At 35.6% G+C, this 13091-nt stretch overlaps 1 protein-coding gene across 1 annotated transcript in view; it reads left to right on the top strand.

Moving 5' to 3' along the window:
- Positions 1 to 10200, top strand: part of CAND1 (cullin associated and neddylation dissociated 1) — a 30249-nt gene extending 20049 nt beyond the window's left edge. Inside the window, exons 8-15 of the mRNA XM_052774419.1 lie at positions 457 to 749; positions 1440 to 1581; positions 2202 to 3695; positions 4471 to 4566; positions 6314 to 6483; positions 6581 to 6745; positions 6973 to 7080; positions 8161 to 10200. Of these exons, the coding sequence (XP_052630379.1) occupies positions 457 to 749; positions 1440 to 1581; positions 2202 to 3695; positions 4471 to 4566; positions 6314 to 6483; positions 6581 to 6745; positions 6973 to 7080; positions 8161 to 8385 (2693 nt within the window). The 3' untranslated portion in view covers positions 8386 to 10200. The remainder of the gene's footprint in view (positions 1 to 456; positions 750 to 1439; positions 1582 to 2201; positions 3696 to 4470; positions 4567 to 6313; positions 6484 to 6580; positions 6746 to 6972; positions 7081 to 8160) is intronic.
- The last annotated feature ends 2891 nt before the right edge of the window (positions 10201 to 13091 follow it).

Raw genomic sequence — 13091 nt, 5'->3', positions numbered from 1 at the left:
AAGTCAATTTGTATTGCTTATTGTATATTTTTTGTGGTCATTTTTGGGGGCAGAATATGGTTTTGATTTACTCCTAGAAAGAAACAAACAGTAATTTGTTGAATCTTGATCAGCTGGTAATTGTTGTTGCATTGTCGCTTATGTCACGAATAAAGAGGAATAGGCTTTAAATCAGTAGTCAGGCTGTAAGCATGATGGGAACCGCCTTGTCCTGTTTGCAGTTTAGATTAATACATGTGTAAGACTATTGTGAAAAAATAGTCAGAGAAAATAATTAGCTTTATGATTTAGGCAGTTCAGAAGGCTTTTTATGTATGGTTTTTAACATACTTCTGAACATATTTCTTCGGTGTGCCTTACGCAAAGAACCCAAGTGTGTTCTTATTAATTGTTTAAAATAAAACTTGATGCTTTGATTGTCTAGACTTGAACATATGCATAATTTATTTTTTCAAGGGAGCGATGATGAATATAGTGATGATGATGACATGAGCTGGAAAGTGAGGCGCGCAGCTGCTAAATGTCTGGATGCAGTGGTTAGCACACGACATGAAATGCTTCCAGAATTCTACAAAACTGTATCTCCTGCTTTAATAGCCAGATTCAAAGAACGTGAAGAGAATGTTAAAGCAGATGTTTTTCATGCATATCTTTCTCTTTTAAAACAAACTCGACCTGTGCAAAGTTGGCTTTGTGATCCTGATGCAATGGAACAAGGAGAGACACCTTTGACAATGCTTCAGAGTCAGGTTATTTGTCAAGATTTTTGTTACCTTTGAGAAGACTCACTGAAGTTGTGCCCTGTTCATAAGGATAGTTCTTGAAATGTGCCATATCATACTTTCTTCATACACAGATTACAGTTTATTACTGTAGTACTAACACAGAGAGCAAGCCAGGTAAACTGGCCTGGAAAAGTACAGCAGTCTTGGAAACTGAAATTACCAACTCATACAATTGTGCTTATCTGATTTAAGTTGTTTACCATCACCTGTAAAAGTTGAATGTCCTATGTAGTTTAGCCAGATTACCAAAGCAAAATAACTATTTTGTGCATTCCGTAATGCAGATGTCAGCTCTAATGATGAAGATAAAACTTGATTTGCTACAACATATTTTATTTGCAGAATAAGAAGGATAGTGCTGAAAAACTTTTTCTAAGTGAATTATTTGGGTGACTTCTCAATTGTTGCTCTCTACAGTTTTATTAATGCAAATCTAGTTTTGCTTTGTTTCAGCTCACCTTTTAAAGTTAAACTACTGTTTTTGGGGGGATAGCAATTGTTTTGAATCTTCATTTCCTAGTGTTTATATAACTTCTCTGTTGTGTAGAGAAATCAGAGGGGTAGGACGCACATCTTTATTTATATCCCCCCAGTGATCAAAGATGAAAGAAATGTCAGCTATTGAATTAACTAACAGATGTGTGATGATTACAGGTCCCCAACATAGTTAAAGCCTTGCACAAACAGATGAAGGAGAAAAGTGTGAAAACTCGTCAGTGTTGCTTTAACATGCTGACTGAGCTAGTAAATGTATTACCTGGAGCTCTAACACAACATGTACCTGTACTTGTACCAGGTATGAGAAACATATTATTAATTTAAAGATCTTTTAGTAAATTGGATGTGAAATTTTGAAGTCTTACAATTGTGACTGTGCTTTTTGCAAAAGCTTTGAAGTGTTGCTTCTATTTAAAGAAGTTGGTAAAATCTGTGGATCCATATAAATATTTTAGTGATGTATTTGCATTAATCTTGAAAACAAGGGTTGGCTCTAAGATTGAGATTTTTTTTTTCTTCTATATAAAAGAGTTAATTTGCTTCTTAATTGCAAGATCAAACTGCCTTACTTCTCATCTCAACAGAGTGAAATATTGTCCATATTTTAGCTTTTGGGTCCTAAAGTGTTAAATTTTGAAGTAACAAGGAAAAGTAAGTTTGGAAAAGTTAAAGGTTCAGAATCCCTTTATAATTAAGAAAATACATCACAAACCATCAAATGGCCCATGTCCTCTGTGTGGAGGAAGCTTGAAAACTAATTGATTGAATAAAATGGTGAAAGGGGCTTGGAAGCATTCAAGAAAGGCTGGGAGCAGGAAAACATAAATTCAGTATACCTGCCTTAGTTGAGAAGTTTTGAGGTGTTCTAACAGAATATAAATACCTAACCTAAAAATACATTTTTCTTTTTTCTTCCAGGAATAATTTTTTCACTGAATGACAAATCAAGTTCTTCTAATCTGAAGATAGATGCTTTGTCCTGTTTGTATGTGATCCTCTGCAATCATTCTCCCCAAGTCTTTCATCCTCATGTTCAAGCATTGGTACCTCCAGTTGTAGCTTGTGTTGGAGATCCATTTTACAAGATAACATCAGAGGCGCTTTTGGTTACCCAACAACTTGTGAAGGTCATTCGTCCTTTAGACCAGCCTTCTTCCTTTGATGCTACTCCTTACATCAAAGATTTGTTTACTTGTACAATCAAGAGATTAAAGGCTGCTGACATTGATCAGGAGGTGAAAGAAAGGGCAATATCTTGCATGGGTCAAATCATTTGTAGCCTTGGTGACAGCCTAGGCACTGACCTGCCTAGTACACTTCAGATCTTCCTAGAGAGACTGAAGAATGAGATCACTCGGTTAACTACAGTGAAGGCCATGACATTGATTGCTGGTTCTCCTCTGAAGATAGATTTGAGACCAATCCTTGGGGAAGGAGTTCCTATTCTTGCTTCTTTTTTGAGGAAGAACCAGCGAGCTTTGAAACTGGGCACTCTTTCTGCTCTAGATATTTTAATTAAGAATTACAGTGACAGCTTGACAGCTGCCATGATTGATGCTGTCCTGGATGAGCTTCCACCTCTGATTAGTGAAAGTGATATGCATGTATCACAGATGGCCATCAGTTTTCTGACAACACTGGCTAAAGTATATCCTTCCTCCCTGTCAAAGATTAGTGGGTCCATTCTCAATGAACTTATTGGGCTGGTGAGATCACCTCTGCTTCAGGGTGGAGCACTTAGTGCCATGCTAGAATTTTTCCAAGCTTTGGTTGTGACTGGTACAAATAACTTAGGCTATATGGATTTACTGCGCATGTTAACGGGTCCAGTGTACTCGCAGAGCACAGCACTTACTCACAAGCAGTCTTACTATTCCATTGCCAAATGTGTTGCTGCCCTTACTCGAGCCTGCCCTAAGGAAGGACCGGCTGTTGTAGGTCAGTTCATTCAAGATGTCAAGAACTCAAGGTCCACAGATTCCATTCGGCTTTTGGCTTTGCTTTCTCTTGGGGAAGTTGGGCATCACATTGACTTAAGTGGACAAATTGAGCTGAAGTCTGTAATATTAGAAGCATTCTCTTCTCCTAGTGAGGAAGTCAAATCAGCGGCATCTTACGCATTAGGCAGTATTAGTGTTGGCAATCTTCCTGAGTATCTGCCATTTGTCTTACAAGAAATAACCAGTCAACCTAAGAGGCAATACCTTCTTCTTCATTCCTTGAAAGAAATAATTAGCTCTGCATCAGTGATTGGTCTCAAACCATATGTTGAGAACATCTGGGCCTTACTCCTGAAACACTGCGAATGTGCAGAAGAGGGTACAAGGAATGTTGTTGCTGAATGCTTGGGCAAGCTTACGTTAATAGACCCAGAGACTCTGCTTCCACGACTCAAGGGATACTTGGCATCAGGTGAGTAGTAGTAACTCATGTACGTATGGCCTTATGCTATCTATTAATAGATTGATCTAGTTTAGCAAATTATTTGCTTAAATTTTGTGATATTCTTGGAAGTTTTGCTCGCCCCCCCCCCCCATGTGAAGCTTAGATAGTTCCATTTTTACTAGAAGTTTTTAGTCATACATAACACAAATTACTTTTATGTTCTGCTTTCAGACTGTGATATTTCAATTAATGTTGTGATGTTTAACAAAGAGCTATAAACTTAAAGGGAAGGAGCATGGATGACAAAGGGACAAATTGACAAACCAATTGCAACATGTTGACCTTTTGATGTAAATTACAATATTCTTAATTTTCAGATAAGAATTCTGAAATTTTTAAGGATTAGGAAGGATCATTATGCATAATTCATGCATCAGTTTCATATAATGAACTGTATTCACATGTTTTCTTCATGTGGTTCTGCTTTAAAGAGGAGAGTTATTTGTAGGCCTATGTGTGATCATAAAAAAAATAAATCTGTTCTAATAGGCTTATTACTTGAATTTTCTGTAGCAGATAAGATTAAATGCTTATTACAAATGTTATAATATTTTTCCCCATTTAAAATGTTTTCTCCATAGATTTACTTGAGTTACATATTGCATTGCTAGTAATAAATAACACTTCTTGTTTAGTGTTCTTAAGAGTATTAGAAGTTTAAAAAGAATGGCACTGAGTATGATTTAGATTCTGTAGTTGTACTGTTTTAATGCTACATAGTTCCACTTTTGTTTCATATTAGGGTCCTCATATGCTCGAAGTTCAGTGGTTACTGCTGTTAAGTTCACTATTTCTGATCATCCACAACCCATAGACCCACTCTTGAAGAACTGCATAGGTAAGTTGTTTACTTTTACTGACAGCTTCTATGTTTTCTGGTAATAGAATTGCATTTAAAATTTGTTCTTTGTGTTTTCAGAAGAAAATATTTTACAGGTACTAGAATTAGCTGCTAATGATAACTGTTGGAACAGTTATAAAATGTTTACATAATAGCCAGTTATTTCTGTTAATCCTAGTTTGTTTGAATTCTGAGCAGTAAAAGTTGTATGATTTAAAATTACATGTATTGAAGCTGTGATGGGCAGTACAAAAATCTAGGGCTTTTAGGAAGGTGGGACCCAAAAGCTGATTTCCTTTCCGATGCTCTTGCCAAATTATACCAGTTTGATGTAGTAAGGAATTGTCTTTACCCAGAAGTCTTGGAAATATTTGACATTCAGTCACTTAAAATATGTATGCACATGTGAATTTTGAGTATTACCAGATGGTGAATTGTAAATTTAGGTCCTTAGGATTCTATAATGCTTGTGGTCTGAAAGCATTTGGAAGCATGTATATTTCTACAGGGATAAGGTAATTGGAGCTTTCAGTGTAACATCAGTATGATAAAGAGCTTTGCAATGCTGCGGCTTTTTGATCTTTTCTCATTTGTATGACAAAGTATTGTGGATTTGTTTAATATGCTATGGTGAATGTTTTATAGTGGATTAATTACAGGTGTAAAGATCTGTAAAAAATGATGTGTACTGCTAAACCTAAGAGGGGGAAAAAGATTAATCTTTAAAAACATACAGTTTTGTGGAGAGCAAGGTTTTTATTTATGGGGAAATGGAGTCGGTTCCTATGTGTTATTTTCATCACTAAGCTTAATTTTTTTTTTTTTTTTATAATATATTTAAGAATTGATTATGCTTGTGGGTTTTTCCCCCTGCTGTCCCTGTCACTGAAGCTGCCCTGCCCCTTTGGTTTCTGGAAATATTTATTGATTATTCAGTCAAAAAACTATTGGCATCTAGTATTTAAAAAATTGCAGCCATCTTTAGTTTTGTTACCAGTTTCTTTTGTGTGTATAGAAGTCACTTTGATGTTTAAACCTTGTTGTTCTTCTCCTTTTAAAAATTTTACTCCTCATGGAAGTTGCTAGTAAAACTTCACAAACAATGAGGAAAAATATGATATATTGCTGCAGGCATTTATTTTAACAAGGCTGTGTTATAGAACTATAGAAATTCAAATTTGAAAATGCACAAGGGTGGGGTGGGATTGGAGAGGTGTTGCTACGTTAATATATACTGAGTAGGCTTATTTTGTGCTAATTCAGGAATTCTCAGCATAGGCCAATTTAGGGATTAAAAATCAATATGTTGATAGTTTCCTTAAGAGGTGTTCTCTAATTCTTCAACTGCAGAATTGAAGTTAGTTTTCTAATGCATATTCTGAGAGACTTTTAATGGAGAAAAGGAAAGGTTAAATATAATTTTCATTAATTTACATGTTATACCTTTAGAAAAAAGTTGAAATATAATTAAATGGCCATTTTTTTTTGATGGCAGTTTTTCTACTTCTGTTTAATTATATATGAAATACTATATATCAATTATATTAATACTTTTCATATGATTATAATTAATAGATTTATTTGTGTAATCATGCTAAAATACCAGGTATTTGTCTCTGTTAGATGAAAATAACTCCTGCACTAAATACATCCTTTTGAAAGGTTAAAACTAAGCAAAGATATTTTTAAAGTAGCACATGAAAAAGATCCTCATAGGTTGATTTATTTCTGTACATGATTGCAGGTGATTTTCTGAAAACGTTGGAGGACCCAGATCTCAATGTCAGGAGAGTAGCCCTAGTGACATTTAACTCAGCTGCACACAATAAACCATCATTAATAAGGGACCTCTTAGATACTGTGCTTCCTCATCTTTACAATGAAACAAAAGTCAGAAAGGAATTAATCAGAGAGGTATGTTAACTAAGAAAACAGTGCTAAATATATGCAAGTAGATTCTTTGTTTTCCTAAATATATTACTTCATAACTTTGTTCTTTATTTGCTGACAGGTGGAAATGGGACCATTTAAGCATACAGTTGATGATGGGTTGGACATAAGGAAAGCAGCTTTTGAGTGCATGTATACTCTTTTGGATAGCTGTTTGGATAGACTAGATATATTTGAATTCTTAAACCATGTTGAAGATGGCCTGAAGGATCACTATGATATTAAGGTTAGCTGTCATTTTTCTCTGTGTAAGCAGTGACTTCGTCAAAATATTTTAAATAGTGAATAGACTGAAATGGTAAAAATATTGCTTCATATGCTTAAGTACTTCAGTATATTTGCCATTTTCATTAAAGTGTTGCTGTTAAAAAGCTTACACAGCATTGTAGGAAATACATCTCCATATATGTGCTGAGCATAACTAATTGTTGAATTGTTTCTTTCTCAACCTAGATGCTAACCTTTTTAATGTTGGTGAGACTGTCTACCCTTTGTCCAAGCGCAGTGCTGCAGAGGTTGGATAGGCTTGTTGAACCTTTGCGTGCTACGTGTACAACTAAGGTATTTAAATTTAAACTTAGTTCAGTTAATTATTTTGTGTTGTCTTATAGAAATATAAATTAACTCGCCTATGAAGAATACTTCTGTACTGCTGCGTTTCCTGAGTTATAGTCGATAAGCTGCAATAGGCAGAATAATATAAATATATGGGCCTTTATACATGTATTAAATTTGTTACAAATGGAGGGGTAGACTTGTTAGCTTCTTTTTAAAAATCCTCTGACTCTTTGATACCATTTCTTTTGTTTCTTAAAAATTTAGCTGTCACTTGGGCAACTTGTCTCAATTCATAGTGATACTGGAATACTGAGTTTTTCTGACTTCTAATGATTACGTTGTTTCAGACAAACATTTGGGTGGTGAAGGATGGAGGCAGTGTAAAATAGTCCTATTTTTGTTGGTTTTTGTTGTTTTTTTTTCCCCTTCATCACTTATATTACAAGATTCTTGGGTCTTGGCGTAGTCTCCTTCCATTCCTGCTCTTGTGTTGATCCACCTGCGTGCTCTACAGTCATCTAATGCCTGATTTACCTTGCTTTTCCATTACTGTAGTCTGTTATATTTCACATCAAGATATTTGACTGCTTTTATTGATAATGTTTGTATCACTGAAACATCTTTGAGAATTACAATAGAAGGTTAAGCAGTTATTCTAATGGAGGTCAACTTTTTTAAAAAAGTTCTATTCTCTAGAAGCTGGGAGTACTGTGATAGTAGCAGTTTAATGTCGTTTACTGACCTTACCAGCTAGAGGTTGGCTGCTATAATTGTTTTGATTTGGTAATTGACTTGGTAGCTTACAACCTTTTTCTGCTTACCTCGCAGTATTCAAGTTTTGGTCTATTTGTAAACTGCTGGTAAAAAGTCTGCTAAAAAGTAGATGTTTGGGGATTTTTTTTTTTGTTTGTTTGTTTGGTCGGGGGTTTGTTAAGAGCTTGGGCCATTTTGTAAGCTGTGCAAAATGGTAGTCTGGAAGGAAATAAGTCTTTGTAAGATACTTCTTTTTTTTTTTTTTTTTTAAGGTGGGTGTAGAGGGAGGGTTAAGCAAAAGTTTCAAACGTACTTTCATTTTTTCCCTAGGTAAAGGCAAACTCGGTGAAACAGGAGTTTGAAAAGCAAGATGAACTGAAACGTTCTGCTATGAGGGCAGTAGCAGCGCTTCTAACCATTCCAGAAGCAGAGAAGAGTCCATTAATGAGTGAATTTCAGTCACAGATAAGCTCTAACCCTGAGCTGGCAGCCATCTTTGAAAGTATCCAAAAAGATTCATCATCCACTAACTTGGAATCAATGGACACTACTTAGATGTTTGTCCAAAATGGGGACCATTATGTTGAACCATATGATGCACTGAATTGACAGGTTATGAGTAAGAAACAGAAAAAGTATCTAATCTACACATTGTTCCACTTTATTTACCTTTATGGAGACAGTTGGCTTTTCCCATTGTTGCTTTTCTAGCATTTATTCCAGAAATGTATTTCCATAATCCAGAGTTTGTTAACCACTCTCGTTTTAGTGGATTTGGCCACATTTGGGAATCAAAAAGTTGACGCATGGTGTATGGAAATAGGTTCCAACATCCATTTGCCCTGTAATGTTTAGGATTAAAATGTCAAAATTTTGTGACCATGATTTTTTTTTTTCTTTTATTCACTCTTTCTACTTGTAAACAAAAAAGGGGGGGAGGTGGGAATCAAGCATCCAGGTGCACCATGTTTTTGTATAACTTTTTATTCTTTTTTGTTTCAGCTTCATAAATTGGTTTGGCTGGCAGATGAATTCTGTGTAAGATTTATTATATTAAAGAGAGGATTTGGGCACAGTTCAAAAAAAGCAGACATAAATGTCATTTTTAAAGGTGTGGGGATTAGAAAACAAATACCCCTGTTGTGCACACTAATTTTGCATGAGCAAGTTTACAAATATATATTGTCTGTAAAACAGCATGTGCAGTTTATTCGTAATGCAAGTTAAAGTAAGTTCTACTGTATCAGTGCAGTTTTCAGGTATTTTGACATACAGACCATTCTTACAGAAAGGGATGAACAAAGGTTGGTTGTCTTAACCTGGCTTTTTTAAATGCCGGTGGTATGACCCTGCAGATGTTCTTACAGTAAATATGACAATTCCTGCAGTTTTCATGGTTTTTCATTCCCAAAGGCTGGATCCCCTGGAATTAAGGTGGACAAACCGAAGATCGGAGGGAAATAGGATGAGATGGAGGTAAAATGAGCAGAGAACAGCAATAGCTGCTCAGTGGCTCCTAAGCTCTGGATTCAACTTTGTTTTTGTTATAAAAGTATGAAAGGAAGTTTCTTCAGTGGCTGCTACCTCCTATTCTTCATCCAACAGCTTTTGTTAAGGCACTAATATACGGTGTTACCTAGACAAGTATTGCCAGACCATCATTTTGTGCCTGTCGGAATGTTTTCTGGCACATGGAACCACCAGTAGATTGCAGTGCTGCAAGTGTCATACAGTATTCTGGTGAGATAGGAAACAGGGAATGGTCATCAGACTGGAGCAAGATAGAAAGCAAACAGATACAAGAAAAAAATCTGCCATGGATATGCTGAAGTAACCTAGAAGTGGACCAGAAGGTGATAGCTGGCAGTCCCGCAATGAACTGGATTTGGGAATTTAATAGCAAAAGATGGGGAACCACTGCCTCAAATTGAGACTTGTCATTACTTGGTTAATGCAATTGCTTAGTTGTCTTTTTTTTAGTCAGATCTGAGTTTGATTTTTCTCTAGTTAACTGGTATTTTTTAGCTAGTTTGATATTTTGGGAACCTGTTACATGGATACCTGGCATAAGCTGCTACATGAGTAAACAAACATACATTTTTATGACCTCAGAGACAGTTTCCCGTGAGCACTGGTGTTTTGGGGGCAAATTCTTCACCTTATGCGCTTGCAGCTTGGGAAAAGCAGGGGAGATATTGGTGCATTTTACTTTAATAAAAGGACCTGAATGAAGAAATCTATGAACTCATTCAGTAGTAACAATTTTAATGCTGTAGAAATTTTTGAAATTGTAGCTTTCTCTGTCTCCAAACTCCTCATACTAATGTAACAATTGTCTTCTAGAAGTAGAAATAAATGAGATTAAACGTACCAACATATCTAAATGTCATGAAAAACAATGGGATGACTCGAGAGAGAAACCATATGGTAGAAAAAGCACTGTGAATTAGGTGCGTTTTATGTTGCTGTATAACTCATCTACTTCAATTACAGCAATATACAGGCCTCCTAATTAAGAATCCGTTGTGCTAATTAATTGTCAAACTAATCTTAGAACTTTCGCATTAAGTTTTCAGAGTGTGTTAAAATGTTTTATAGACGTAAAGCTAGGTGTGAGAATGGTATGATAAACATGAAATGTGAGGCTAAAATATGTAAATGGAGTAGGTGACAATGGTAAGTAAACAGAATACTTGTATTTGTAGTTGGGAGACTTGTGTGTGTTTATGTACTACCATAAAGCCTAACGTGATGGATGCGAATAATCTTCACTTTGTTTTACAGTACATTACAGTGGAGCAAGCTTAAGGACAGACGAGAAGGTTGATCTATATTACATAGTGAGTGCTTTCTTGCAAGAGAGTAATTTTCACTTTGACCACCGATGAAGCAGGTGGGAACGTAAGAATTAAGTCTTCCCTGTAAGTTACAGAAATTCTAAGAGTATGGTTCTCTCCAAGTAGCAGCTGGTTATTTCAGTGACGCAGGAAGACAGACTCAAAGTTTGTAACTGCACCATAATTACTGAAATTATTTATTAGTTTTATAAAATCTAACCAGGTTAGATGTTCAAATTCTACTGACTCACTGGATTGCTTGATTGGAAGTTAGGGGGGTTTTTTTTGTTTTCCCCACTGTATATCCAAGTATTTGGGTAAATCTGGTGTATTTATGCTTGTTTAGGTTCAGGGATTTCTGTTAAGGATAATGTCAGGAATACCTGTAGCTGTTCTTTAAATGCTAAATTTTTGAAACTAAAATATGAAATTACTCTCACTAAAACAAAACCAGAATTGTGAAAGGCTGCTCTTAAAGATTTTTGGTATAATTAGAACTTCCTCTAGTGTTTTTCATCATTTTGCACACAGGCAATTGAGACCAATTAATAAGCTTGCACATAATATAGAAATGGTTGGCCACTCCTTGCATTGTGGAGTCTTGCCTTTAAATATTTTTGTATCTCAAAAATACTTAATGCTCTGATTTTCCATGAAAAAATCTTGCCATCCTTGCAAGGGAGGTCTTTTCTAAAATTATAATTTGAAAAGTACAAGTACCTTAAGAATGCTGCACTTCAGTTATGTAAATTTATTTTTTTAATATAATATTCCTTCAAAATGTTACATCTAATATAGCAGTTGACAAAATAAAAAGACCTGAACTACTTCCAGATTGTATTTTTACGAGGTGAACAAAGCAGTACATGTGCATGTAAGCAGCATTGCTTCTCTCAAATGAAGGATTATTTTAACATTTCATCAATTCAAATCAGAAAAATGAATTAAAAGTTCATATCTGCTACTATTGTATTTGGTTTAACAGATATACTCAGCAGCGATGCTAGGAACAAGTTCACCGTGCTCTAGTGGACTAGTTAGTAGTGATTTAGCAACTGTTCTCATATTTACTGGTACTTCCCCTTCCTTGCCTCCCCTTGAGATGACTTTAAAAGCAAAGTAACATGTGGCCTTGGAAGTGGGTGGGGTTTTTTGGTTTTGTTGTGTTAATCCTGATCATTTTGACTGAAATGACACCTGTTTCTGCCAAATACCAAATGGTTAACCCTTCAGCCTCTGGGTTTTATTTCCCTGTTGCTCTAAACTTCGGATAAAAAGTACTTTTTTTGTTGCTACTGTTCTTAAAATTAATTTCAGAGAAATGAAAAGTACTAGTCAGCTTATTACTTTTTTTTGTCCTTGTTTCCTCCTTGCTGTGAGATGGGAAGGTTTGCTTGCTGCACTACTGAACATGAACAGGCAGGCGTTGTGACAGCGAGCGTTGCCCCCCGCTTTGGAAGAGCTCTTCAGTATAGACTTATAGCTCTTACACTAAAACTGACCTTTTTCATTGGTATCCATTTATAATTTTTCATTGTATCTGAGTTTGGGGGAGGAGAAGGAAATCAGAGTTCTTGAGAATAATGAAGTTAATCTTCCATGACCAGTGTTGGTGAAGTGGGGAAATTTTCTGCAAGAGGTGCTTTTGTGAGGATCAGGCAATTTTGTCTTGGTAGGGAGTTAGACTTCTTTAGATTCGTTTCCACCCCATGAGGCTTTAATGTTTCCACATAATCTTTGATGAGGAGAAAACTGCCTTCAGAAAGGTCATCCATCCCCCAAAACAAACAAAAGGGTTTCTGTTGATTTTAGTCTTTATATTGTGGTTTAGAAGATAACCTTGAACCAGAGAAGAAATGAGCGTGTTTCTGAGAACCACGCTGACACTGGCTGGAAGACAGATGTTACCTGAAATGTAGCACTAAGAAAACATGAAAATATTCTCTAAGATTTCATTTTCTCTAAGTAATTCTCCTTTCATTTGTGTTCTGCCTTTGGTCATACTTTTGAATAATGGAAAATACAGAAGGAAAAAAAAATTAATTGGCAAGCTGTGAACTTCTGTGATCCCAGAACTTAAGGGGCAATATCTATTCCCTGCTGCTTCCTTTTTAAAAAAAAAATATATCCAACCAGAGGTATTTTGACAAAAGTACATAGTAATTCCTAAAAGATTTTTATTCTGAAGGAGTTAAAAGTGGGTTTTTTTATTATATTTTCATTATTTTTTTTTCTTTTACTCTGGAGAAATTCTTTCCCTTCATACATGGATTTCTCCCACCTGACAATTATGAGGCAGTTCAGTATGGCTGCTGCAGACTTTAGGAAGTAAGCTGTGTCACTTGGCTCAGTGCAGTAAAGATATTCCTGTAGTAGAAAAAGTTTGCAATTCACTCTTTCCAATTCTTTTATTAATAGATTAAA

This window comes from Harpia harpyja, chromosome 23 (assembly GCF_026419915.1).
Source record: "Harpia harpyja isolate bHarHar1 chromosome 23, bHarHar1 primary haplotype, whole genome shotgun sequence".
In the NCBI taxonomy this organism is placed as follows: Eukaryota; Metazoa; Chordata; class Aves; order Accipitriformes; family Accipitridae; genus Harpia; species Harpia harpyja.
The sequence above is the reverse complement of the archived record's forward strand: the minus strand, read 5'-3'. Positions and strand labels throughout refer to the sequence as shown.